Source organism: Acomys minous, assembly GCF_964271855.1.
Source record: "Acomys minous genome assembly, chromosome: 3".
Classification (NCBI taxonomy): Eukaryota; Metazoa; Chordata; class Mammalia; order Rodentia; family Muridae; genus Acomys; species Acomys minous.
In genome coordinates, this window is record NC_140485.1 from 30,380,555 (window position 1) to 30,408,041 (window position 27,487).

The window sequence follows — 27,487 nt, forward strand, 5'->3', positions numbered from 1 at the left end:
TCGAGGCCATCCTGGTCTACAGAGTGAGTTCCAATACAGAGACAGGAGATGGAGGATGTGGGGGAAGGGCAAGGGAACAAGGAAAAGGGAGGAGGTCTATTTGTCCTGGAGCAGAACAGAGGACTACCTCTACCTCTGGTTAGAGGAGATAGACATGACCCACAGGCAAATGGCGATTTATAAAGGTACAATGGGAAACCCTGGTTTAAGATGAGATATTTAATTTTATTGGCCATGTTAATTAGGTGAGCCAAAGAGGGCTTTTGATTGCTGGACTTCAATACTTTGATAGCTGGATCTTGGTGGTCAGCCTCAGGAGGAGGAAGTGGCCGGATAAGGGAACAGACCTCGGTGGCTGGCTTTAGGAATGTGATCTAGTAGTTGTTAGCAAGGCAGTGGGAACGGCGGAGAAGGGGAAGGCAGCCCTGCTAGAGCGCTTGCCACGCCGGCGCTGGCCGCATCTCTGAAAGTGTAAGCAAGCCCCTAGCTGTACGCTTTCTAGCTGTCTTGGTCACGGTGTCTTCACAGCAACAGAGCACTAAGACAAACGGCTGAAGCTTCCTTCGTTAGCACTTCTGTAGACCAAACAGTATTCTATATTTCAATAGGAATTCATCTGCTCTTCACAGCCACGTGGTGAAAGGCGTACTGTCATCTTCACCTTAAAAATGAGCAAAGTACTTTAGGTCTAGATGGATGTCTTAAGTAGATAGAGATGTGATAGATATTAAGTTACATTCAGAATTTTAGACTCACCGAGATAGGAAAATGCTTTCTTCAAGGCTGCCAAATACAAACAGCCAAAACACTATGAAAGTAACATTAATATAATTCCTGATTGTTCTATGGTTCTTCTTGTAGTATTTAGTTTATTTTATATATGTGTAATAATATAAATGTATATGAAAAAAGAATTAATAAAAAAAGAAAAAAATTGAGGAAAGTGAGGCAGTAGACTCTTGGGTAACTTGCATGTTTATATAGAGTCTTTCTTTACTCTCATTTCTCTCGACTGCCTAGGGTGAAACACGCCATGACAACCCAACCGTCACTCCTCATCCTGCATAGACCTGAGAAATGGGGATAAGGGGCGGGTGTCCAAGGGCGCAGGCGCAAGGCAGCCGGGGCGAGGATTGGCGGAAGACTTGCAATTCAGAGCGGAAGCCCCGCCCAGCGCAGGCGAGACTTCCGCCTGTAGCTGTTTGCGGCGTCTGCAGAAGGAGTTGGAGCTTGCGGAGATCAGGATGGTGTTGCTCGAGAGCGAGCAGGTACTTGCGGCTCCGGAGGACCGGGGACTCGAGCAAGTTGGGTCAGCTCGGGTCGCGTTTCTTCCTTTGTGGGCGGGCCAGGGCCGTGACGCGGCGGGGCGAGCACTGGAGGCTGCCTAACGGGGCCTGTTGTGTTGCAGTTCCTGACAGAGCTGACCAGGCTCTTCCAGAAGTGCCGGTCGTCGGGCAGCGTGTTCATCACCCTGAAGAAATGTAAGCAGCCTCTGGGGCCTCGCGGGAGAACGGCTGGGAGGGGGCAGCCCGAAGGCCGCCTGCTGTTGGGGAGCCCGACTCTGGCTCCCAGCACCAGCCACCTCTGGGGTTCTGGGGACGGGGCAGGGCTAGGAAGCGTAGCTGGCGCGACCCTCGGCACCTACTCACTATGACAGCGGGGCCCGAGGTGAAAGATGCCCATGTTCTGTCAGGCAGCCCAGTCCCTGTTCCTTTAGTGAGACCGAATATGCCTTGGGGTCGCAGTGTTTAGCGAGCAACTTGTTGCTCCCACCTTTGGCCATGGGGGAAAAAAAAGTGACGGTAGATTGGGTTCACTCCGGTGATCTTTCTCTATACTATTTTCACTTTGGACTCAGCAGCAACTTCTGCGGTGGTGTTCACCAGGATGCCTTTTTTTTTTTTCTCCCCCAATCGTAGATGATGGTCGCACCAAACCCATTCCACGGAGGAGTTCTGTGGAGGGCCCCGAGCCCGCAGAAAACAAGTGTCTGTTAAGAGCCACGGATGGGAAAAAGAAGATCAGCACCGTGGTGAGCTGGAGTCTTTTTCTGTTTTGTTTTCTTTTGAGTCTGCCTGGCTGGGAACTCAATCTTCTCCCAAATAGCCAAGGTACAGGTGAAACCTATCCCACCGCTAGCTAATAGAATGGATAAAAAAAAAAATAAAAAAAAAAAAGGAAAGGAAAAAAAAGGGCATAACCTGTGTAACTCAGGTTGACTTGGAGCTTGTGATCTAGGAAGGTCACAGCAGGAGCTTCCACCTGTGCTAGGGTCACAGGGGTGTTATCAAGTGAGACAAACGACAATGCTGATTTTTGTGCGGCTGGAGACTGCATCCAGGCCAGGGGTCTTCATCATGCTAAGTCATCACTGTTTCTGCGCCTCGCCACCCACCACCTAGGCTGTAAAACACTGGGGAGGGGCATGCCTATGTTAGGTTCCCCCCCTTTCATTTGGGCCTGTTACTCCCAGGCTGTTTGGGGATCAGGACCCACTTTGGCTTCTTGTTGGTGGAGGGGACTGTTCATTTGAGGCGAGGTCTCTTGTAACTCCAGTTTGTTATCTACCCCAGCATGGCCTTGAACTCCTGACTCTAGCCTCCATCTCCATCTGTTGCCTCTGTCTCCAAAGTGATAGGATCTTAGGTGTGCATCACCTTCTCAGTTACTATTTTTGTAGGACGAATTATCAACAGTAAACTGTTTAAATAGAAAGTAGAGGCCACATGCTGTTCTGCTGGGATTTCTGTGGGAGTGGGTTCATTCTCCTAGTAGTCGCTGTTAAAAGTGACTGACCTGTTTCTTTTCTGGGCTGGGCCTTCAGTAAACAAGTTTTGGGTATTAGATGATTTTTGTTGTTGTCGTTTTTTTGAGATAGGGTTTTTCTGTGTAGCCTTGGCTGTCCTGGAACTTGCTTTGTAAACCAGGCTGGCCTCAAACTCACGGAGATCCACCTGTCTCTGCCTCCCTAGTGCTGGGATTAAAGGTGTGTGCCACCATGCCCGGCTTAGATGATTATTTTTAAGCTGATTTTTCCCTTGTTTTTGTGGTTCATGTGACAAACATGTAGCTACAGGTTAGGCTTGGTATTCTAGAGGACATAGTCAATAGCTGTTTTGTTTGTTTTTTGTTTTGAGACAGGGTTTCTCTGTGTAGCCCTGGCTCTCCTGGACTCTTTGTAGACCAGGCTGGCTTCATCCGCCTGACTCTGCCTCCTAATCTCTGGGATTAAAGGCGTGCACTACCACACCCAACTTCAAAGTGAATATTTGTACAGAGAGCCTATGGTCACATTAGCACTCATGAAACTGTAGACAGCTGATGTCTTCCTCTGAGTTATCTTGAGAACTTTTAAAGTAAAGTACGTTCATGTGGCTGTTACAGCTGGCTGTCATGAATATGAAACTGTGGATTTTCCCTAGGTATGATTTCTTTTATGGCAGTTTGAACTGTGCTTAAATCAGTCTGAATCAATAGAAGACAACGTTTTGATCCTTACTTACCTAGCCCAGTCTGGCCTGGAATCCAGGCCAATTTTCTAGGCCAAGCCTTCTGAATGCTGGGACTCCAGGCCATGCTCAGCTGAGGGGGTAGTTTTAATTTTTTTAAAGGAAATTATTCCTTTTTTAAAAAGCTGATTTATTTATTATATATATATATATATAAAATTCTGCCTGTGTGTGCCTGCCCGCAAGAAGAGGGCATCAGATCCCAGTAAAGATGGTTGTAAGCCATCCTGTGGTTGCTGGGAACTGAACTTTTAGGACCTCTGAAAGAGCAGATAATGCTCTTAACCTCTGAGCCATCTCTCTATCCCAGTTTTAATGTATTTTGCATAAGAAAATCAAAACTGATAAGTCCTTTGATAGCTCTCTGAACCCAAGGGAAAAAACTCAGGGGCATCTGTTCAAGTTTTTTCCCCCACCTTAAATTTCAAGGCTGTCTTGCCACAAGGTCTTGGCATCTCTGCCCCACAATTGCTGGGATTGGGGTTATCAGAGTGAGGGGTTTTAAAGAGGTGGGTAGGCTTGGTGGGAACTCACTTCTGCCTCCCTGTCCTGGTGCCTGCTTGTTCTTGAGAACTCTGTAGACCAGGCTGGCTTAGAACTCACTGAGATCTGCCTGCTCCTGCCTCCAGAGTGCTGAGGGCAAAAGGTGTGTGTGCCCCCATGCCCGGCCTGGGTGTTGTCTGGCTGAAGCATTTTGAGACCCTTTCTGGGTCAGTTAGGTGTGTTATCTATAAAGAGGTCATCTTTCTCCTTTCCAGGTGAGCTCCAAGGAGGTGAATAAGTTTCAGATGGTAAGTGCTGCTTCCTTGTGTTCCCCATCCTTCCTTAGGCGAGTGGGTGCCGCTCAGGGTGGGGGCGGCCTCACTGCCTGCCTGTGGCATTTTATGAATATTGCCCAGCAGTGGGTTTTTTTCCTATCAATTTTTACTTATTTATTTTTGTCTTTTCAAGACAGGGTTTCTTAATGTAGCCCTGGCTGTCCTAGAAATTGCTCTGTAGACCAGGCTGGCCTGGAACTCAGTGATCCATCTGCTTCTGCCTCCGCGTGCTGGCATTAAAGGTGTGCATCATCACACTTGGCTCCTTTCAGTTTTTAAGTCTAGTTTGTTCTTAAACTTCAGATACACTCTCTAATAGGAAGTTGCCTGTAGTTTTCTCTTTTTGCTGAAAAAGAAAAGAGTGCAAAGCCTGCAGCTCCCTGTGGCACTCCAGTTCCCAGTACAGGCTCTCATGCTCTTAAGTGCACCGAGGACAAGCTGCTGCTTCCCCAGTTTGTACTTTTTCTTGCTAAGGCCATGTTCTGTCTTTCAGGCCTACTCAAACCTCCTGAGAGCTAACATGGATGGGCTGAAGAAAAGGGACAAGAAGAACAAGAGTAAGAAAACCAAACCAGCACAATGACAGGCGCGCTGTTACCAACCAGCCACAGAAATGCAGTTTCCCTTTCCTTGCTGCTTTTGGTACCCTCTGTATGTAACTGCTCTCATGTAAGCGTCTTTTGAGAAGGGCTGAGGTGGTCATAGGGTAGTTGGGATAAGAAGCCACTTTATTTTAGACCTGCGTTGTATGGCTGGATAGTCTTAGATGCCAGCCTTCAAGTCTCTAGTCATCTTTGAAGAGCATTATTAAGTGCATCATTAAGTCCGTCCACACTAGCTGCTTCTTTTCCTATTGTATTTCCCACAGTAAGCACTCACTCTAGAATGACAGTCACTCAGTGGTTTTTGCCTTGTCTTTGAGATTAATGTAATAGAAATCTGACAGTTTTATTAAAAGTTAACGTTATCCTACAAGTGGGTGTTTTTACTTGGTTGTATAATTAAATTGGGTTTCGTTTTTGTTTTTTGAATGTGTATGCACACATTTGCTCTGTGCCACAGCAACAACATGTATGACTGGTTCTCTCCTGCCCCATGTGTCTGGGCTTGAACTCAAGGTTGTTGGGCTTGGCAGCACGTATCTTCACCACCGAGGCATCATCTTCCTGGACCATGCTAATCTTACCATAATTCCCTCAGCAAGTCTGAGTTCTCATAGCCAAACAGGAGCTCACTTAATGACATTAGGAGAAATATTAGAGAATCATCAAGAATAAGGATTCTGCCGGGTATGGTGGTACGAGCTTGTAACTCGGTGGTCTGGAGGCAGGCTAGTGTTCTGTAACTCCATGGTCTGGAGGCAGGCTAGTGTTCTATAACTCCATGGTCTGGAGGCAGGCTAGTGTTCTATAACTCCATGGTCTGGAGGCAGGCTAGTTTTCTGTAACTCCATGGTCTGGAGGCAGGCTAGTTTTCTATAACTCCATGGTCTGGAGGCAGGCTAGTTTTCTGTAACTCCATGGTCTGGAGGCAGGCTAGGTTCTGTAACTCCATGGTCTGGAGGCAGGCTAGTTTTGAGTTTGAGGCCAGCCTGGGATGCACAGTGAGACCCTGTCCTGCACTTCCACCCCTGACTAAGAGGCAGAGGAGATCACAAGGGATGATTTTTGATCTCTATGCCTTTTTACCTACTAGGAAAATATAAATGTTAGGACATTTTCATGTTCTTAGTCTTTAGGATCAAGGGAAGAACAAGACTGTTTTCTTCTCCAGCTCCACACAACCTCTAGCATTGGCAGAACTGCACCTGGGAAACGGCAGGTATATATGAAAGTCTTTATTTTATCAAAAAGATAAATTTATAACACATGAAAAACCTACAAAGTTCAACCTTGTAGGATAGCTTATTAGAATGCACAACATTCCATTCCAGATGAGTTCCTGTCCATTTGAACAATGCAGCAGTTCTTTAGGGTCAAAATAGGATTCTGTAGTAGTCATCTCTGTAGCTGTACAGGAACAACACTGACACCCTGCAAAAAAAAAAAGGGACAGATTTGACTCAGTGGATAAAATAGTTGATAGCTTTATTTTAATTATAACTGTGGTGGGAGACTGATCACTAAGAAGAGTGTGTAAGCTTTGCTGCAGCGTCGACTGCACTGAAGCTCTCCTATAGAGATACTCATTTACCCTTGAAGCCTGGTAAGTTACATGGTTACATAAATGATTAGTATTTTAACATACACAGCAAAGGCAGGCACTTTTTTTTTTTTTTTTAAAGATAGGGTTTCTCTGTGTTATCTTGGCTGTCCTGAACACTCACTTTGTAGACTAAGTCAGCCTCTGCCTCCCAAGTGCTGGGATTCAAGGTGTGTGCCACCATGCCCTGCTGTCTTTTGCTTTTTTGTGACAGGGTCTCATGTAACCCAGACTGGCTTCAAGTTTATTTATAAGGCTGAGGATGATCTTGGAATCCTGCTCTGTCTCTGCTTCCCAAGTGCTAGGATTATTGGTGTATGCCATCATCCCTGGCTTAGTTTTTTAATTTAAACACTTTCTGGGGCTTGGGAGATTGCTAAGTGGTTAAGAACACTGTTCTTCCAGAGGTCCTGGGTTTAATTCCCAGCAACCACATGGTGGCTTATAACCATCTATACTGGGATCTGATGCCCTCTTCTGGTGTACAGGTGTACACAGCAGAGAGAGCACTCACATATATAAAATCTTAAAAAAAAAAAAAAAAGGTAGTGTATGTCTGTAATTCCAGCACTCAGGGAGGCAGACGCAGGCAGACTGCTGTAAGTTTGAGGTCAGCCTGGTCTACAAAGTGAGTCCAGGACAGCCAAGGCTACACAGAGAAGAAACCCTGTCTCGAAAAACCAAACCAAACCAAACCAAACCAAACCAAACCAAACCAAACCAAACAACTCAACAACCAAAAAACCCATCCCAAAATAAAAAAGCTGGGCTGAGTGGTGCAGGCCTCTGACTGCAGCCGTGGATGGTGTGGAGACAGGCGGGTCCTGGAAGCTCAATGGCCAGTCAGCCAGGCTCATTGATGAGCTTCAGGGTTAGACAGACCCTGCCTCAAAAAGTAGTAGTGAGGAGTGATGGAGGAAAGTGGCATGGACCTCATGTCTCACTGCCACACCCAGAATGCCTCTCACCCCACATGAAAAAGCCAACATAGCTTTAGAAGTAAGGTGCCTGGATGAACAACACAGTTGGGGTAGCTACACTCAGGCCACAATGTTTAGTTTCTGATAAGATCCTCAACTGTGATTTGCAGTCTGAGGAGACTCATTGATTGTCAATCACACTTCTGCACTGCCAAACCTCAGCAAGACAAACAGGACACTCGGACCCCTTCCCTGAATTTTAACCATGTGAAATCTGCTAGAACTTACTTCTTTTCAACTTTGATGTTATAAATTTCATCACAGACGAGTTTGAGGTATCTTTGCTTTGGCAGGCGTGACAGCAGCTGCTTCACAGTTGTGTTAAAAGCCTGTTCATCGGCATCCCACTAGGAGAGAGCAGAGCAGAGAGCAGCAGGGTTACTGCCTGGCCCTTTCTGCATCAGAAGAGTTGCTTATGGGAGACTTTGGGCTCTTCCTTAAGACTACAGGTGTCTAGTAGAGGTGCTGACCCTCGTCATAGCCCAGGTGTGCTAGGTGGCTTCAGATGGCTTTCCTTGGATAGTTACTGTGTAAAGTGGAGCTTGTTGCCTTTGATGTCTACTCACTGCACTGGACCAGAAGTCAGCAAACTGCTTGTTTGTTTGATCATGTGATGATGAGACAGGCTCTTGATCGGTAGCATTGTCTGGCCCTGACCTGAGGACCCTCCTGCTCCCAAGTCTTAGTGCAATTTACTTTACTTTTAATCTGCGACTAAACAATATGGGTAGACAAAGTTATTTCATATCAAGTGTTGTAAAAATTACCTGTAGCCTGCCATCTCTACTCCTAGAAGCCTGAGGCAGGAGGATTACTGTAATTCACCGCCAGACTGGGCTATGTCAGGAAAGAGGGGCCCTCAAAAGGAGAACTGGCTCCAGCAGATTGGCCCGTGGGGCATTTTCTTTATTAGGGATTCATGTGGGAGGGCCCAGCTCACTGGGGTGGTACTATCCTGGGCAGGCAGGCCTGGGCTATACAAGCAATGGCAGCATTCCTCTGTGGTTTCTTCCTGCCTTGGAGTTCCTATCTTGGCTTCCCTCAGTTATGGACTCTAGCCTGTAAGAGGTGATAAACCTTTTCCTCTCCAGTTACTTTTGGTCAGTGTTTTATCAGAGCTAGAGAGAGCAAACTTGGACAGGCTACCTGGTAAGATCGTGTCTCACAAAAATATAAAATAAAACTCACCTGTAGCTATGATTATCTTACTAGCTTGGGAAACTTCAAATTTTTAAAAACTGAAAAGTATATAAAAATACAGACCTGAAGCAAACAAAGCGACCTAGCTTTTTGTTCTTTTACAGCCGAGCCTTCTGTGTAGTTGTGCTTCCCTAGCTGGGAGGAAGGCTTGCTGGGAAACACATGGCACTCTGGGTAAGAACCTACATTATGCAAGTCTGCTAGCCTCAAGTCCTGCCTCTGACCCTTTGTGGCTGTTGATTCTGATTCAGGAATGCCTATAACACATATTAACAGATGGACCAATGTCACTAGCTAATTTCTGATGCTAAAGAAGTTTAAGGCCTTTCACTAGTGACATTTAGCTGGTGGTTCAGAGAGACCAACCTTCCACCGTAGACCACAGCCAAGTTCGTCCATAACTTGGTAGAGAAGGCTCTGGATTGGTGACCACTGCTGTGACCTACTTGAGGCCTCGGTTGGCTACATTTTGGCAGTTTGCCAAGGTTGAGCTGGTTTCCTCCAACTCCTGCTGAAATCCCTACAGCTATTCAGAGGATGCAAAAAATAGTTCAAAGTGCTAAAACTGGTAGTTTCAAACAGCTTACAGTTAAGGAAGCTGTGCTGAATGGTTGGTGGCCACTGAGGTGTGGATGTGGTTTTAATTAAATAGGAGAGATCATAGGCAAACGTGGCATTGTTGGCTATGATGTTTGAAGACCAATTTTTAACATCTGAATTTATTTGGGTTCTTATTTGAGTGTTCCTGGACCATGTGTAATGAGATTGCTATCCAAATAAAGTACTAGCTGTGTGTGTGGGGGTGGGGGGGGCGCTTTTACTAGTTTCCTTTTGACAAGACTGTAAAAGTCACAATGCAGAACAGTTCCCATTGCTTACCTCTAATGACAAAAACTGTAAGATTGTTTCTTTGGGTAGATCCACCTGTTAACACACAGAAATGGATGCCATTTACTATAAAGTCTAAGCAGTACACACTAACTGGGGACTATGCTGTCCCTGTGTGCATGGCATGATAGGAACAGGGCGCTGTGAAACTTTTCCTTCTGTGCATGTGTGCACGAATGTGTGTGAACAGCCAAGGTTGATACTGTAATTATTGTCAGCTGCTCTTCCATCTTATTCTTTGAGGCAGAGTCTCAGTGAAACCCAGAGCTGGCTGATGTGCCCAGTCTGCCTGCCAGCTTGCTGTGGAGACCCTATCTTGGCCATCTGAGGCTGGGGTTGTAGCTATCCATGTGGGTTCTGGGGACCTGACCTCCAGTCCTCACGCTGGCATGGCAAGTGCTTTAACTGCGTAGCCATCTTTCCAGCCCCGAACACAGACTTCGCAGGGACTGTGTGAACTAACGAGCACTTGAGGCTGGATTTCCAGCTGCCCATCCTGCTTAGTAAGGCCTTAGTAAGGAGTGTGGCCATGAGAAAAAAAAGAAGAGGAAAAGCACACAAACTGCCTTCTTTTCTCCCTAGCTCTTTCTGGCTTTTGGCTGCCTGAAACTCCCATTAGGAACAGGCCACCCTAGACAGTGTAGACAGATACTATCTTCAAATTGTTAAAGAGAGTGACTTACAGCCAAAATTTCAATTTCGCTGCTTTTCTGATGTAAATTGGCAAGGGTAGTCTGAAGTCGGGTTTGTACCTAATAAGAAATAGAGGTCAGAGCATGTTAAACAAGCCATCTTCTCATTCCAGAGAACAACAGGGTGACAAAGCCAGGGCTTAGAAAAGTTCCAAATGGAACGTAAAGATTTGTTCTTGATATACGTTGAAGGGAGTTGGAGGCTGAGGCAGAAATTGATTGACTTCAGTCTTGTTATGCTGCCCAGGTTGTCCTCAAACTTGTGACCTTCCCAAGTAGCTGAGATTACAGGTGTAACACTCTGAACAGCTGGGCTGTGGTGGCGCACGCCTTTAATCCCAGCACTTGGGAGAGAGATGCAGGTGGATCTCTGTGAGTTCAAGACTAACCTGGTCTACAAAGAGAGTTCCAGAGTAGCCAGTGTTGCACAGAGAAACCCTGCCTTGAAAAAAACCAAAGGAAAACACCACACACACACACACACACACACACACACACACACACACACACACTCTTGCCATCGTTTCCTGTTGGTGTCATGGCACACTCTCACTGCTCACATTCAACACCTTTAACCTGACATTCTGTTAACTTTCTTCTTTGGTTCTCTTCGCTGCATAAAGCACGTTGCTTCAAGGGTCACGTGAGTGGCCTTAGCACAGGCATACAGTGGACACTGAAACCACATACAGAAGTACTCACTTCTGTGACTGGCCTCGTGCTCGTATTTAGAAGAGAGACAAGCCATTCCTGCTGCCATGGGAGGCAGGATGGGCTGGACATGGCTAGATCTTCAGAAGCCACCAGGCATGAGACATACATATGGTGCAGAGACACACATTCAGGCAAAACCACTCCCCACATAAAATAAAAGCAAGGAAAAAAAAGCCAAGGAAAGGGGGTTATGACGCACCTGAGTCTCATGCCGCCTCCTGGTGCTGGCCGACAGCTTTTCTGGGGATAGGATACTCACAGTGGGGACTACTGGTGTTCCATGGATTTCAAACAAACCTGAGGCAGAGAGTTTCATGTGGGTCTTTATCTGGGCCCAGTTTTTAGAGCACACCGTAAAGAACTGTTTACTAGTGTACATCTGGTTGTGACTCCAGCAGATAGGTCAGGGTTGCCTTTCTTTTGTCTCTTTGAGACGGAGTCTGGTTTCTTGTATTTATAGACCAGGCTGGCCTCAAACTGCATCCTTTCCCCTCAGTCTCTTGAGTGTCACCATATCTACCTTGAGCCACTTTTCTTTAGTCCCCTGTATGAGGGAGATACCCACACTTCATGTATACAGTGAACTGAGTAAAATGAAGGTTAAATATGAATACAACATTGAGACAGACTAGGATTAGAGGGTCGCCTGAGCCCAAGCTGCATTAGTGTTTCCAGGAGGTTGGGGCACATCTCGGGTGATACAGCGTTGGTGACACATTCCTTTAAAAGGTATTTTCAGTGTCAGAAGGCACCAGCCTTAGTCCTAAGGCTCAGTGCAGACAACACAGCATTCCTAAGACTTGGATTTCAATTAGTAATTATACCTGAAGCATTAGAAAACGACCCCTTCAGTGTTTGTACGGCAAGATTATCAGAAGCTTCTCTAAAAACAAGCAAACAAACAATTAGGAAACAGTCAATAAGGCAAAAAGCAACTCAGATCGGGTGCCCTCCCAGCATGCCACCTTTCCTGCTGAATATAAAACATGGTCCCTCTTGGTTATTAGTGAGAGGAGAAACAAATCAGGAAGTGCTCTTAGGCTTTTGGTCATGAGCAAGGGAAAAAAAAAAGCAAGGAAAAAAAATTACGAAGGACAGGATTCAAGTTAACAAAAGACTAAGAAAATATTGTGATTCATCAGCTGGGTCTGAAATCTGGGCTCCACAGAGGCAGCTAATTTAATGAAATGTAGCGAGTTCTTTCTCTTATAATATAAAGAAGCAGCAGCGGCAGGCCACCTGCACTCAGACAGGAGCCTTGGTGACTGTCACAGGAGAGCATTTGGTAAATACAGATGTTTCAAAGCTGTAAATAGACGGTCTTTCAAATGCTGCAAATTAATTTATAGCCTTTAAAAGACGTAACAGAACTCCCTCCTTTTTATTTTATTTATTTATTTTGGTTTTCTGAGACAGAGTTTCTCTGTGTGTAGTCCTGGCTGTCCTGGACTCACTTTGTAGACCAGGCTGGCCTCAAACTCACAAGAGATCTGCCTGCCTCTGCCTCCCTGTGTTGAGATTAAAGGCGTGCCCTACCATGCCTGATTTCCCTTTTATTTTCTAAACTTCTATCTTTGACTCTGCAGTTCTTGGGTTTTTTTTTTTTTTTGGTTTTTTGAGACAGGGTTTCTCTATGTAGCCTTGGCTGTCCTGGACTTGCTTTGTAGACCAGGCTAGCCTCAAACTCACAGCAATCCACCTGCCTCTGCCTCCTGAGTGCTGGCATGTGCCACCACCCCAGCTTGACTCTGTAGTTCTAATACCTGGTGACTTCAAGAATAGTACATTCCTTGAAAAAGCTTGACAGTGAATTCATCAAAACTCAGTGGTCACAGAAAGTGTGTGTGTTGGGGGCAGGGGGATGAGGGGGTTTGGGGGGATAGGAAGCAAAGCAAATCTTATTTTCTATAAGCTGAGATGTCTCAGTTCTGGCATCCATGACACTTGATGTAGATATTCTTTGTTAAAGGTACGTTCATCAGTCCTGTGCTCTGTCATCATGCCCAGCAGCACTCAGGCCTCTACTATACCTGCAATATCTCTATTGTGACAACAGCCTGTCTCTAAACACTCACTATCAGATGGCCCCTTGGGAACAAAATTGCTACTAGTTGAGAATTATTGACATCTCCTAAAAACTGAAGTGTTATGTTTTATTACTGTCTTCTTGTTGTTTTTTTGAGACAGGATCTCATGGAGGCCAGACTGGACTTGAACTTACTATGTAGCAGAGGCCTTCTAAATGCTAGGATTATAGGCATTTGTCAGGATTACAGTACTTGGATCTGTTGTGTTTTGATAATGAGCATGGATACACGAGTTGCGAAGATAGAAGATATAATCCCCCAGAAGCCACTACAGTTAAACATCCATCAGACATTTTCTATTTAGAGATTGCATATTTTAGCTTAAGAAAGTAGGATTATACTATTCATCCCATTTGTGGACATCCTTCCACTAAAGCTTTGCAGAGATTATAAACAAAATGCAACACCTATGAGACTTTTGAACACAATACCACTTTTGAACCTAAAATTATTATTTTTAAAAATAAAAGTTCTTTCCCCTTATAATCTGTTATCTAGGTTACACTTACAATGAATAAGTATTCTTTAAAAGTTTAGGTGTCAATTTCTAATAGATTTTGAAGAATTTGAGATGGTGCATTAGCATATTGCTATGTAGTACAGGCTGGCTGGATTTCACTTGTCAGCACAGGTTGCCCTTGAACTTGTGAACTTCCCATCTCAGTGGTGAGATAACAGGCATGTGCCATCATTCCCACCTCAACTGGAGTACACTGGGAGAGGTTAATGATGGTCTCCTGGGTGAGTAAGTTCTTACAGCTGCTGGTTGTTCATCCATGTGTTTGTTTTCTGCCTATGTCTGTCTGTTTACCCTTCTTATCTGACATGTTATGACACAGACAGAGGGGCCTTTACCAGAGCATAAATAGATGAGGCTGCTCAATGTTGGATTTTTGGCTTCACAAATTGCCAGCTAAATTACTTTGTTTTCTTTATAAAGTACCCAGATAACAAGAAACATAGTAATACAGAAAAACAAGGAAAACAAGACATGACAGGGCTGGAGAGATGGCTCAGTGGTTAAGAGCACTGACTGTTCTTCCAGAGGTCATGAGTTCAATTCCCAGCAGCCACATGGTGGCTCACAATCATCTATAATGTGATCTGATGCCTTCCTCTGGTCTGCAGATGTACATGTATATATAATAATAAATAAATCTTAAAAAAAAAAAGATTGGGTTTGGGTTAAAAAAAAAAAAAGAAAACATGACTAGTCTTGTATAAATGACATAATCAAAGTGTAGACTGAATTATTCAGAAGCAACAGAATGGTTTAGGTCTGTATCCAAGAGAGTCAACTTTGAAACTAAGTTTCCGTAGGTCTGTGCAGGTAGCTGCAGCTAGTCTTCCGGGGTGTGTAAGTTACCTGCTACTCCTTTCATCACTGACTTTGGTCCTCAGCTTCTGCATAACGTGGTCCACAAGATCTGACTCCAGCACACGCTTTTCTGTTTGCCTCTCCTTCTCAAAGGACTTGACCTTGGAGAGAACACGACAGTTATCATTGGGAGGTTTCTAAAGGCAAAGGGGTAGCTCAGTGTGCCCTAGTGAGGGGACTGCGTAACAGTTTGTAGTCAGTGGGTCTAAACTGGGGGAGATTCTGCTTTCTGGAGGACATTTAGCAGTATTTGGAGGTTTGGGTTTTTTTGGTTGTTTTGTTTTGTTTTAAGTAGCATGTAAGAAATGTTATTTTCCTTATTTTGTGTGTGTATGTGTGCATGGAGGTTGGAGGGTAACGTGAGTCCCAGGGATGGCACTTCAGGCTTGGTGGTAAGTGCCTTCACTCACAGGCCCCGAGAGGTTTTCAGATGTCAACTGTGGGGTGTGCTCCAGCATCTTGACATAGACCATTACGTCAGAGATGACAGAATTAAAACATCATTCCTTATTAAACATCCAGTCAATCATCAAGGTTTCTCAGACATCAGCACTTACATCTTTTTTGGCCAGTGCCCACCTGTGGTCTGGGCTAGCCCGATGCTTTTACATTGTTTGCAGTTTCCCCACTCTACTCCTCAGTAACATCCCTGCAGATAAACTTTGTTTCAAATTCAGTTCTGATGTACCCTTTTGTCCCGGCTTTTACTGGCTCCTCAGTCTGCTAATTCATATCCTTTCCCCTTGCTCTGGCTATGACATTCCCGCCTGCTGAGGTAAGTAGCCTTCATTCCACAGACGCTAAAGGCATGGTGGCACTCCGTCCTTGGGCATGCCAGGCAGCTGTTATCCACTCACAAGGCTCACAGGACTGGATCTATTGACATTTTCTCAGAAAGGAGCAGAGGGGGTCATCAGATTTTCACTTTGGATCTCCACCCCTCACCCCACCTGCATGTGATCTGTCCCAGTGGCACATGGTCTTGGTTGCCAGAGTGTACAGTAGGTAGACTGGGGCTGGGAATCCAGAGGTGCAGCTCTCATGAGTTGTCACCCATGCTGGGGTGGGCTTTGTGGTGATGCAGCTGCTTTTGAGTTCCCAATGCTCCAGTAAGGAATCCTAATAAACTCATCGTTTCACTAAGCTAGACTTGGCTAAAAAATTTCTTTGCTCTATTAGTGTCTGCTCTGGGATGTATATGTGTTCCGTACAACTCCCTGGGGAAAGTCACAGCAGGATAGAATCAGAATGTTTTCTAACGACCTGTCCCCATCTTTGAGACAACCTACTACAAAAGCAAGCAAACAAACAAACAAAAAAACAAAGGCTCCCTGTGACCTTTGCCATGCCCTCTGCTTAAAAGGCCCTTCAGCACATATAGCCTGCGTGTGTGTGAATCTAGATGCTCCACTACCACCCGAAGATGTCCCCACTGCCCGCCACCACTTTCCAGGCTCACAGTGTTCTCCACAGGATGCTGGCTAGCATTTTCTAGGTTATAACCATGCACAGAAGCTTTGTCTTCCATCAAATTATATTCACGCTTCCATGTTTATTACCACCCTAAGCACAACAGCTAAGAAACGGAACCAGCCGATATTCCACTTAACCAGCAGCAGATGAGTGGATAAAGAAAATGTACACACACACACACACACACACACACACACACACACACACACACACACACTATGCCAGTTCTATTCAGCTGTAATGAAAATGAAATCATGACATTTGCAAGAAAATGGATGCAACTGGAGATTATGATGTTAAGTAAAATGAGCCAGACACAGAAAGACAAATGCTGTGTGTGTGTGTGTGTGTGTATGCTTGTGTGTATGTGTGTTTGTGTACTCACGCTCACGTATAGAAAGGAGATTACAAAGGAAGAAGAGGTCTTGGGAGTGTGGGAAAAAGTAATGGAATCCAAGTGACATGAAAGGAAAAGGAAAGAGTATTTGGAGGAAGAAGGGGACCAGAAAAAGAGAGTAGGAGAGCTGAGTCGAGGGGACAAGAATAAAACCAAGTGCAGTGGCATGTATGTATGAAAATGCCACTTTGAGGGGCTGGAGAGATGGCTCAGTGGTTGGAAGCACTACCTGCTCTTCTAGAGGAGATGGGTCCAATTCCCAGCACCCACATGGCAGCTCACAGCTGTCTGCAACCCAATTCCAGAGGATTCCACACCCTCACACAAACATGCAAAACAAAACGCCAATGCCCACAAAATAAGAATGAATAAAATCATTAAAAAAACCAACCAAACAAAAGTAACCAGAAAATACCATCATTTGTATGTTAACAATAAAATGATCTGTACAATTAAATATGTTATATTAAAAAGAAGAAAGAGGGAAAACATAAATTACTAATATCAGGACTAAAGAGGGGACATCTCCCTAGAGCTTAGAGGCATGGAAGAATAACCAGGCGACACCTAAGACAGCCACAGAGAAAACTGATGGGAAAGATACAGTGTCCCACTCATCCTGAAAGAGGCAGCAGCTGAACAGCTGTGTGCGCAGGCCCGTGTGGGTTTTGCTTGTTTAATTATGTGTGTGTGCGTCTGTAGGTATGTGCATGTGAGTGCAGACTGCCTGTAGTCTGGAGGTGCTGGGGTATCTTGGAGTCCTGACGTGAGTGCTGGGAATCAAACCCAGGAGCTCTGGAAGGGTACTGGGTGCTCTTACCCACTGGGCCAGGTGATTTTATGATGATCATACCACACATTTGAGATGCAACTCTAATTGCACACAAACTCTTAAAGCACAGGTCTAACTCATTTAATAAGACTCTGCCATCATATCCTGATAGCATGACAAGAGAAAATATGGAGAATGAGGGATAAGAATAAATTTTTCCTTTAAAAACAGGATTTTTAAAAGGCCATGAGGTGGGGCTGGAGAGTTGGCTCAGTGGTTAAGAGCACCATCTGTTCTTTCAAAGGTCCCCGGTTCAATTCCCAGCACCCACATGGCAGCTCACAACTGTCTGTAAATCCAAGATCTACCACCCTCACACAAATGCACATAAATTTAAAAACTAAATAAAAATATTAAAAAAAAAAACAGAGAAGCCCTGTCTCAAACAAACAAACAAACAAAAAAAAACAACAACAAAAAAACAAAAACAAAAACAAAAAAAAAAAAGGCCATGAGGTGGTAGATTTATGGACATATTTACGTAGGTACAACCAAGTAAAACTGTTTAGGAAGAATCCAGAAGACATGCAGATGCCAGGTGCAGCTCTCCTGAGAAGAGTACTCAGGGCTGGGAGAAGGCTTTGTGGCTGAGAGAGAGAGAGAGAGAGAGAGAGAGAGAGAGAGAGAGAGAGAGAGAGAGACACACACAGACACACACACATACACACAGACACACACACAGACACACACACACACACACAGAAAGCATATCAGATGTTCCACAGGCTACACACAGTGTGTGGAAAATGTTAGCTCATCTCCCAATGGTCTTGCACCTGCATGTGTGCGCGCGCAGTTTTAATGGGGATTGAGTGGAGGGTCTCACCCACATGTCCAGCCCTCCCCAACCATGTTTACCTTGACATGGCTTCCTTCTTTGTCGGAGACCAGGGCCACATAGGTGATTTCATGATGTCTGCAGTACTCTTGTAACTCTTCTTGGGACTGAAACAAACAGGGAGACAAATGGACACTTGTGCTTGGAGGCCCTTCAAGACATTAAGGACAATAACAAACAAACAAACAAGACCCTGCTTCTAATTGTATTCCCAAGGTGAATTACTAAACCCGTTGACTTCAGGGGATATGAATGCTATTGAGAGGAACACAGAATTCCAGGAAGGAATTCTCTTGTGCTTTTTCTACTTTCATTATTGTTTTGAAGGACAGCGAATAAGTAATGTAGTCGTGACAGGAAGAGGTTTTCTATGGCTTCAAGTCTTAATAATAAAATGTGCCAAGAACTTACACACAGATACACAGACACACAGACACACACACACAGACACACACACACACACTAATACTTGGCATTCTGATGGCAGTTTTCATAGGAACACACACAGAGTGGCTATCAGCCATGAAGGCTATCAGCAGCAGAGTTGGCCTGTCTGTCCCTGGCCACTGCAGAGCCCTGGGGTGCCATTCATGTAGATAATTTAGAAGCACCCCTCCACAGTTTGTGATAGTGCATGTGTTGGGTATTCAAAGTTCCCACCTGAAGGGAAGGCAGGTGTCCAGGGTGCCACTTTCCTCACCTACACACCCACAGCAGCTATCAGGCCTGCACAGTGGAGGCCTGTGCATACTAAGCCCAGAGTACACTTGGTGTGGTAAGCTGGCCGCACCCTGGTGTCCTTATTCTAGTCCCTGGAACTTGCCAGTGATTGCCCTGGGCCATCACAAGGCCTGAGGTGAGCAGAGGTAGAGAGAAAGGTAAGGACAGAGGCCTCAGTGAGGAGGAAGTGAAGAGGAAGTCTCAAGGAAGAAAAATCCACACTGCTGAGTTTAAAGGGAGGAAGGGGCCGAGCCACTGCAGGAGGCCTTTAGGAAAAGGCAAGGGACAGATCCAGCCCTGGGGCCTCTGGAGGGACAAGCCCTGTCAATCGATCTTAACCCCAACTTCTGACTTCCAGGAACTTAAAACCGTTAAGCCACTGGGTTTGTGGTTATTTGTTATAGTAACTATCAGATGCTAATGTAAGAGCTAATCCCACCCACAGAGATAAACTCCCTTTGACAGACTCTGGGTATAGACTGGCAGGCACATCCACTCTTTTTAAAATGTATTTACATTTTTGTGTGTATGTGTGTATGTCTCTGTGTGTGTATGCCTACATGTGTGTAGGTACCTGTAGGCGCTAGAAGGGGCTGGACCCCTGGAGCTGGACTTACTTTCTGATGTAAGTCACCTGACATGGGTGCTGGGTACAGCATTTGGGTCCTCTGGAAGAGCAGCAAGGGCTCTGGACCACTGTGGCATCTCTCCAGCCCCTGCGTCTAACCTTATGACACTGTTACAGGAGAGTGGAGGCAGATCGATAGGGCTGGGGAGGCAGAGAATAAAAACAGCAAACTTGCAGCTTCTCTCTCACACGCCTGACCTGAGACAAAGACCTACGGCTTGGCAGGCTTCTCTGACCAGTAGGGCACCTGCCAGTAAACCGGTCTAACAAGTTCAAGGCCAGAGCAGGACATAATTACCCAAAGGTTTGGGCCTATCAGCTTCCCTATCTGTTTTTAAAACTGACCCTAAATTAGGGACAAAGAGCTCAAAAACCCTTACAAAAAACCTCCCAACCCTCAAGGAGGCCGGACCTGAGGCTCGGGGGGTCTTGCCTTGGGCTGTTAAGTGTCTCTCTGCACCTGGCTGTGTCTGAGAGATTCCCTGCTGCCAACTGTTGCGCTCAAGACCTTTCCTGCCTTTTGTTTTTTTACCTGGCAGAGAAAATGATCCCGATCAAGACCCCTAGACAGGACCACCTCGTCTACAAAGCTCGCCCTTGAGAGACTCCCTACTGAGTTACAAATAAAAAGTAAATAAGGACAAGAGAAACCTCAGTGTTGTAAGGTTAGGACTTTGGCTGGGCCCCGTGGCCTGGGGTGGACGCGCCGTGAAAGGCTGATTTACGCTCTCCACCCGCAGCCTTCTGCCTCACCTGTGACCAGTCATACATGATTTCTGCAGTGATTCCCGCCGTCCAGAGTTTCTGGGTCAGGTTGATGGCCCTGGACATGGACATCTGGCCAACACTGACAACCAGGAGGTCACAGGAGCTTACTGTAACCTGAGGAGAAACAGCAGATACATCAGGGGAAAACACTGCAGCTGTGGGGGTGAGAGCAGCACCCCAAGGCAGAAGAACGTTCCTGGAATTGTGAACAGTCACAGATGGCTTTGATTTAAAAAATGACATTGTGAAAACAAACAAAACAAGACACAGTTAGGAAAGGTTTACACTCATGTTTTAACACAGACGGTATCTCAGCTGTCCTGTGCCATTAGGAAGATGTCCCACCCCGATCCCACCCCAGGAAAATGATCGCACCTGAAACAGGAAAGCCGTTTCCCAGCTTTGCACACTAGCTGGGTTTTTGAGCAAGAGGGTTGACAAAAGTGTGTTAACAACCGGAATACTTTATCTTTATGTAGTGTATTGAGGATGTGGAAAGTTAGGGAGGAGAGGTGCCTGAGTCAGTGGCAGCCAGAGAGCAGAGGGCAGAGGGCAGAGGGCAGAGGGCAGAGGGCAGAGGCGAAGGCTGAGAAGCAAGGAAGACACAAAAGGCCATTTCTAAAACACTTTGGCTGCAGCCGCCACGTCTTCAAAGCAGCTGTGTACTCTTTGTCCTCATTTTCTAAAATTCTAGAGTCAAAAGTAATGTTTTCTCTGTGTAGTGAAATAACTGACACAGGTGTGTGTGTGCATATGTGCACGTGTGGGCTGGCCCTGGGGCAGACTAAGGCAGGGTAAGGGTTGGGGCCTTCAGACAGACAAGCCCCAGTGTCCAGGAGGGGAGGGGCTGAGCGGATCACTGATGACATCATCAACCCTGCTTTGCAATGAAGCCTGCACAAAACCACAAGGGGCAAGGTTCAGAGTGCTGCAGAGGGGGCTCCCGGAGGAGGGTGCAGCAGGCAGGGCACAGCAGCGGGGGCCCCTTCCTGAAGAGCCCACCCTAGCATGCATGTCCTCACTTCCTCACTTTAACATGTGTTATATTAAACTGGGTCAACACAGGGTTTCTCGGAGTTCTATGATCTGCTCTAAGAAATGAATCAAACCCAAGAAGGAGGCTATGGGAACAGCTAGTCAGGGTCAAGGATAAAACAAATGGGGCTTCCAACTGGCACTGGCAGTGGAGGGGCAGAGTTGGGGACTAAGCTCTCAGCCTGTGTTCAGCCATTGTCGTGGGGGGGTGGGCAAGTGAAGGGAACTGTGTCTAGCCGGTGTCTGCGGCTGTGCGTTCCTCACTTGGCATGTAGGAGTGTAATGGGAGGCTAAGCTCCAAAGGTAGGGAACCCTGAGGATGGAGATGTCTCAAAGCATGCTGGGAAACACCGTGACTTACAGGCTCTTCCATGTTGAGGACAGCGGCGAATATCTTGTCTATGGCTATGCTGACCCCGACAGCAGTGGGGACTGGCCCCAGAGCCTGTGGGCCTCGGAACTTGGGAATCTGTGGATAGACCAGAGAGCTGGTTATGAAACCAAGAAGAAGTACACTGTGGGGGAAAGCAACAAAAAGCAAGCTCTCGAAAGCCTTGGATGGTGGTGTATGCCTGTAATCTCAGCACATGGGGGCAGAGGCAGGAAGAGGAGCGTGGGTTCAAGGCCAGCCTTGGTTGCATAGTGAGTCTGAGGCCAGCCTAGGCTACATGAGACATTGTCTCAAACAACAACAACAAAACAAAACAAAAAACAAACAAAAAAAAACTAAGTCCATAGTGACAAAACCAAGTTTTGTGTCAGTAATGGTCCAACAACAACAACGTGGTGCGTGTGTTTGTACATAGAATCAAGCACTCATGCAAATTTAGGAAAAAATTAACAAGTGCTTTTTCTAGCTTTACATGGTTCGTATACTAGCCACTCGCTACTTATGACTACCAAGCACCTGAAATTTCCAAATTGACATGTGCTAAGCCTGTAAAGCAGATGCTTGCTACAGAGACCCAGAATTATAAAAACAAATACAATTTTTAGAAGTTTCAGTACCTGTGGAAGTGATATTTGGGATATAACAGGCTAAATAAAACTGTTAGTAATAGTAACCTTGCCCATCTCTTTATTCAACATCACTGGGTAATTTAACACATGGATGCTCTGGGCGTGACAGAGTAGAAGGGCATCTCTCTACTGTTTCTGCTGAGTATGCTGAGCATCCTGACCACTGGGCAGCAGCCATCAGAGGACTCTGAGAGTGGGCAGACGAGACTGGCTAGGGACCAGAGCATCTGAGGAATGATGATAGACAGGTAGGTGGTCAGTTCTCTGGGTTTGCTCATCGCCTCATACATCACGGGCTGGGTGCTGGAGAAACTGGCACCTCAAAAGTGCCTGGAAGAACAGGCAAAAGGCCCCCAAGAAAACCTGTTCTTTCTAGGTAGGTCAAGGGTCAACACAGCAAACCACAGAACTTGTAGACAGTCAAACATCATAGAAGGAAGCAGTTGCCCAGCATCAACGGTGAGTATGGCACCCTCCTTCAGATGGACCACGCCTTTCCATAGGCCTGGGAACTGAAAACCAGACCTCCACATCTAACCCGGTAATGTCTCCCACCTCCCAACAGAGTCAATGGAGGTTAGGGTCCTTAGGATCCTGTACTTCTGTTCTTTTCTAAGCTGCAGTAAAGCATCATCCCAGCTGGGCATTGCACAGAAGATAAGGGGGAAGCCGGCGTTTACTAGCGTCCAGGAGACGTTCCCATGGGTACCTCTACCTCCACCCCTAGCATCCGTGGACACGTACAGGAAGGAGGAACAAGGCACTTTCCCACCCAGGTGGAAGGAGGCCACTCAGGGACCCTGACAGCACACGCGGCACTCTGCCCACTCCCGCAGCACCGCAGGAGCCTGCGCACACAGGAGGCCTGCGTGGGCTTTACAGCCTAGGAGGCAAGACTCTAGAGAAACTCACACAGCATACAAGAGCCCAGACAAGGTGTGTCTGTGTAGCCCTGGCTTTCCTGGGACTTGCTCTGTAGATCAGGTTGGCCTTGAATTTGCAGCAATCCTCCTGCCTCTGCCACCCAAGCACTGGGATTACAGGTGTGCTCCACCGTGCTTAATTCAACAGCACATTTATATTCCTAGATAAATGCTACAGAGGGATTTGATAGGATTTACTGGTTTACCTTTTCCCATCATAGTGAAACAAAAAAAATCAAACAATTAAGCGGAGGAGGAACTAGCAGTAACCAGAGCTAGTGAATACTCAGGGCTCGCCCTCACCAGCAGGTCGTATCTGCCACCGGCTGCAAGGATCTCAGGCACAGCCCTCTGCCTCCGTCTGCTGAACGCCAGGACCTGGAAGATGACACCAGTGTGCTGCTGCACCTTGTAAACCAAGCCCAGGTTGATGGAGATCTGTGGGGGGAAGGGACAGACACACAGGTCAGCAGCCTCAGTTGTGGAATGCGGGCTACAGCTCTGTTTCTGTTATTCTGCATGAAGAAAAACCTTCCGTAAGATCGAGTGAGAACTGTTTACGGAGCCTGCCAAGCTCTCTGTCAATAACCCTCTCTCTGTGGCACACACCACAGAGTGGGTGTGTGACAGAAATAGTGATGCTTGCGCAGAAATCTCGAGCGGAGATTTTTTTCTGAGAAAATGCAACACTAGCATTAAGGAAATAACCCCATCCCCGTGGCCACTGTTATCACCGCAGGCCCATCTGGGCCGGCACAGGCCAGCTGTCCAACCTGCAGCTTCACGCCCAGCTTCTTCAGCAGGCCAACAACTTCCTCTAGGTCTTTCAGGCTGTATTTCACCAACTGAGCGACACCTGTTTTCTGTTTTATTAGTGAGTTTATCGTTGGCGTTAGGTCTTGCAAATCTCCCTTCTGCTCGATGAACTTGTAGAGCCGACACAGCTGGAAAGCAAAGAGGCACAGTCAGCTGCTGCTCTGCAGAAGTAGGCAGCCAGCATGCACAGCGCTGCTGCCTGCTGGGGAGGGGCGCATGGAGCCTTGCAGCCCCACGAGTGGGACTTGATCACAGGTAATCCTAGCCTTTGCTGCAGCCTTGCAGATGACCCTTTCCCCCTAAAGCCCAGTGTGAAGCAGCTCACAGAAATGTTTGGGACACGCAGCCTGTTCAGTCAGTGGTGAGAGCTCGCCAGCCACATGGACCTGGCACCAGCAGAGCCTCCGTTGTGCATCTTCCTCTACTGTAAACCTTACTTCCCTTCACCTTCCTCATCCTCACGTCCATTACCACAGGTGCACTGGGAGGCCAAGCTGGACTTGTTCAGATCTTCACAGAATTAGCCAGAGACTCCTTTCCCTTCACTTGAGTAATCCCTGTGAGGAGCCTGGGGCCGCCTCCTCCTGCACCAGCTCCGAGTCGTATTCCTTCAGCTCACACTGGATGCTAGACACAAACTCTGACTATTTCTGTCATCGTCTGCTCCTGAGAAGAGCAGTGCTGGGGACAGCAAACTTGGACTGACCCCGGTCCCCAGCATGCAGCAGCAGGAAGAGAGAGTAACTCTGGACATGGTGCCTGAAAGAAAACTACCAGGAACTGAGCTGGAAATTAGACCAAAATTATAGCTATGCTACACTGGAGGCAGAATCTGGCCCACGTGTAGACTGCTACACAAAACCCAGGAACTGAGTGGTGACTCAGCTTAATGTAACCAGTTACACCTAAGTCATCTGCACTTTAAAACCCGAAGAGTTGGTTCCTTTCCTTTTAAATGTAATTTTATTCTGTATTTTTTTTTTGAATCAGGGTCTAACTTTGTAGCCCTAGAACTCCTTATGTAGACCTGGCCTCAAACTCACAGAGATCTGCTCGATTCTCCCGAGTACTGGGATTAAAGGTGCGTGTCCCTGTGCCCAGCCAAGTGTTTTTGTTGTAATCTGCTTACTAAATTAAAGATTAAAAAAATTTAATACAATTTTTCCTCCCTAGAGCTTGCAATGTAGTTCTGTGGCAGGCGCTTGGAACTTTGGGTTTGATTTCTAGTATAAAGAAGTAACTAAGTTAGTTCAAATAAGATGAATTTTTTTCAATAGCATTTCTATGAAGTTACTCCTTTAAAAAATGCCAGGAAGCCAGGCACAGTGGCACACCCTTGTAATCCCAGCTCTCTGGGAGGCAGAGGCAGGTGGATCTCTGTGAGTTTAAGGCCAGCCTGGTCTACAAAGTGAGTCCAGGACAGCCAAAGCTACACCTGTCTCAAAAAAACACCACCACCAACAACAAAAGCCAGGAGCAATAGAGGAGAGTTTGCAGCCATGTGAATCTGGATGAATCTCAACATTTCTCGGGTTTCAGGGTGTCACTGTGAGCTAAGACGGGGCCGGACACCCCGACCTCCCTGTAGCACGTCTGCTCTAATATACCCAGAGTGCCTCTTTAATATAACGAAGCATTGGATGTCATTATTAAATCCCACTTTTTCCCTTTTAAAACCAGTCAAATGCACTTCTTGCTCAGCATCACAAAGCAAGCTGTCATTTCAGCAGCAGTGTTTGGCTTCTGGAAGGCATTTTCAGATGCGGCATTAGTTCAAAGAGCCTTCTGGGTCTGGAGTCACTGATCTGGACGGGTTAACCAAATTCTTGGGACTCTTTCTGCACAAAGGAGCTGGCTTGGGCTGTTCAGGACATGTGTACACATTGCTCTTTATGCCTGGACCTTGTGCTGTTAGGTCACTAATATCTCCTCCAATATTAACATTTCAAGGGTTAACGTGGCTCAATTTCTAAACTCCAAGTCCTGTGCAACTTCTTTACCTCCTTTGCTGGCTAGTTTTTGTCAGCTTGACACAAACTAGAGCCCCCTGCCAGATGGAAGCTCAATCAAGGAATTTTGTCCCTCAGGCTCAGCAACCTTGGGAGACACCAGCAGGCAGCGTTCCTCCATGGTCTCGGCTTTGGTTCTGCCCTGACGTCAAGGGTGTGTAAGCCAAACACACCCTTTCCCCTCCAAGTTGCTGTGGGTCTTTGCTGTTCATCTCAGGGATAAAACTTGAACTAGAACATCTGCCCTAAATGGAAGTGGGTGTTTCTTTCAACTGTGGCATACGAGTGCCCTGTGAAAGCTGTTTCAAAGAGTTGAGGGTAGATGTAAGTGAGTGAGGCTCCTCCCTTATTCTGTGTCCAGGCACTGTGGCCGCCGTACAATAGGCGTCCAGAGGTTCTACTTGGCCTATCTGCAATCACACTTTAGCCTATGGAATCTGTGATTTTGCTATCACCATAGGATCAAGTAATGCAGTTTCAGATCAAGGGCGGGAAAGCTGTCTGTCGGTCAATCTAGTTTTTTCAAGGCAAAGTATCTCTGTGAAGCCTTGGCTGTCCTGGACTCGCTCTGCAAACCAGGCTGGCCTCAAACTCACAGAGATCCACCTGCCTCTGCCTCCTCAGTGCTGGGATTAAAGGTGTAAGGTGCCACTACCCAGCTACTTTAGTTTTTAAAACTTATTTTTATTTTAAGTTTTTTGGTTTTTCTAGATAGGGTTTCTCTGTGTAGCTCTAGCTCTGGCTGTCCTGGTCTTGTTCTGTATACCAGGCTGGCCTAAAAAAAGGGGGTGGGGGCTCTGCTTCCGAATGCTGGGATTAAATGCATGCATCACCATGCCCAGTTGCTTCTGGGAATGTTTTAAACATTCTGGGGCTGGGTTTAGTGGAAGAATGTAATTTTCTACCCTAGCACAAAAAAACTAAAACCAATTCTTTTTTATACAAATATGGAGGCAATAAACAAAATTCTGTTTTCTTCCACTGTTCAGGCATTCAGTCAAATATGGGCTATTGTGCCAAAGACCTAGATTAAATGACACCAGAGAGAGAGAATACAGATGACATGTCTGCCACTCCAGGGTCTTCTTATTGCTGACTGGACCAAACAGAAGATTGTAGAGGCAGGCAATTTTCCAGGAAGGTAAGAGCCCCAATTCCGTTCTGAAGAATAGAAGACCTGGGTGAGCTTAGGGCATCTAGAAGGATTTGCAGAAATCTGTGCCCTGGTTCCACATGACCCGTTTCAGAAGATGGCAGCTTGGTGCTAGCCTGCTCAGCAGGAGGCTGCGCCGAGCACAGGCTTTACAAGGGGTGTGAAAGAAAGGGCCTGGCAACCAACAAGAGCAGGACAGGCAGCATGTGGCGGGCACACAGAAGGACACTCTTTAACCACAGCACTAGTTTCTCTCTTCTAAGCCTAGTGGTTGCCATGGCACCAACACTCATGGGGGGGAGTGAGGGGGAGCTGCATCTGTGAGGGGCAGACTGTGTTGCTCACTGGTGACATTTTCTGACATCATAAAATGGCAGAGCCAGCGAACACACCGTCACGGCATCGGG

General features: G+C 46.4%; 2 protein-coding genes, 1 long non-coding RNA gene and 1 pseudogene across 6 annotated transcripts in view; 2 read left to right on the forward strand and 2 right to left on the reverse strand.

Annotated features, from left to right (window-relative positions):
• Window positions 1-1,128: 1,128 nt before the first annotated feature.
• Window positions 1,129-5,302, forward strand: SRP14 (signal recognition particle 14). Its single transcript, XM_084775585.1, has 5 exons — window positions 1,129-1,268; window positions 1,409-1,481; window positions 1,920-2,032; window positions 4,268-4,300; window positions 4,821-5,302. The coding sequence occupies exons 1-5, from the start codon at window positions 1,245-1,247 to the stop codon at window positions 4,908-4,910; spliced, it is 333 nt and encodes a 110-aa protein (XP_084631711.1). The 5' UTR covers window positions 1,129-1,244; the 3' UTR covers window positions 4,911-5,302.
• Window positions 5,303-6,149: 847 nt separating this feature from the next.
• The window catches only part of EIF2AK4 (eukaryotic translation initiation factor 2 alpha kinase 4), a 91,870-nt gene continuing 70,532 nt past the window's right edge, over window positions 6,150-27,487 (reverse strand). For 2 of the 3 annotated variants that reach the window (XM_084775568.1, XM_084775570.1), the window contains 12 exons: window positions 23,876-24,046; window positions 23,406-23,540; window positions 21,521-21,628; window positions 20,110-20,238; window positions 18,029-18,115; window positions 14,457-14,569; window positions 11,828-11,886; window positions 11,203-11,300; window positions 10,281-10,349; window positions 9,589-9,633; window positions 7,738-7,856; window positions 6,150-6,360 (listed from right to left, as the gene is read on the reverse strand). In XM_084775568.1, the coding sequence (XP_084631694.1) occupies window positions 6,303-6,360; window positions 7,738-7,856; window positions 9,589-9,633; window positions 10,281-10,349; window positions 11,203-11,300; window positions 11,828-11,886; window positions 14,457-14,569; window positions 18,029-18,115; window positions 20,110-20,238; window positions 21,521-21,628; window positions 23,406-23,540; window positions 23,876-24,046 (1,191 nt within the window). In that variant the 3' untranslated portion in view covers window positions 6,150-6,302. The remainder of the gene's footprint in view (window positions 6,361-7,737; window positions 7,857-9,588; window positions 9,634-10,280; window positions 10,350-11,202; window positions 11,301-11,827; window positions 11,887-14,456; window positions 14,570-18,028; window positions 18,116-20,109; window positions 20,239-21,520; window positions 21,629-23,405; window positions 23,541-23,875; window positions 24,047-27,487) is intronic. The other variant, XM_084775569.1, reaches the window with a different exon arrangement.
• Window positions 8,899-9,581, forward strand: LOC311593123 (ATP synthase subunit g, mitochondrial-like; annotated as a pseudogene). Its single transcript has 2 exons — window positions 8,899-8,904; window positions 9,088-9,581. The product of its transcript is annotated as an ATP synthase subunit g, mitochondrial-like (transcript).
• Window positions 26,206-27,486, reverse strand: LOC311594126. The gene is made up of 2 exons (XR_014777969.1): window positions 27,292-27,486; window positions 26,206-26,333 (listed from the first exon to the last, which is right to left on the reverse strand). It is a non-coding gene; the product is annotated as an uncharacterized lncRNA (long non-coding RNA).

What these genes read in the sequence shown, in the direction of transcription:
- SRP14 (XM_084775585.1), top strand. Translation starts at nt 1,245, where the DNA reads ATGGTGTTGCTCGAGAGCGAGCAG. An exon ending in GTTCATCACCCTGAAGAAAT is followed by an intron (nt 1,482 to 1,919) that starts GTAAGCAGCCTC and finishes CCCCAATCGTAG; the next exon opens with ATGATGGTCGCACCAAACCC. An exon ending in AGGTGAATAAGTTTCAGATG is followed by an intron (nt 4,301 to 4,820) that starts GTAAGTGCTGCT and finishes TCTGTCTTTCAG; the next exon opens with GCCTACTCAAACCTCCTGAG.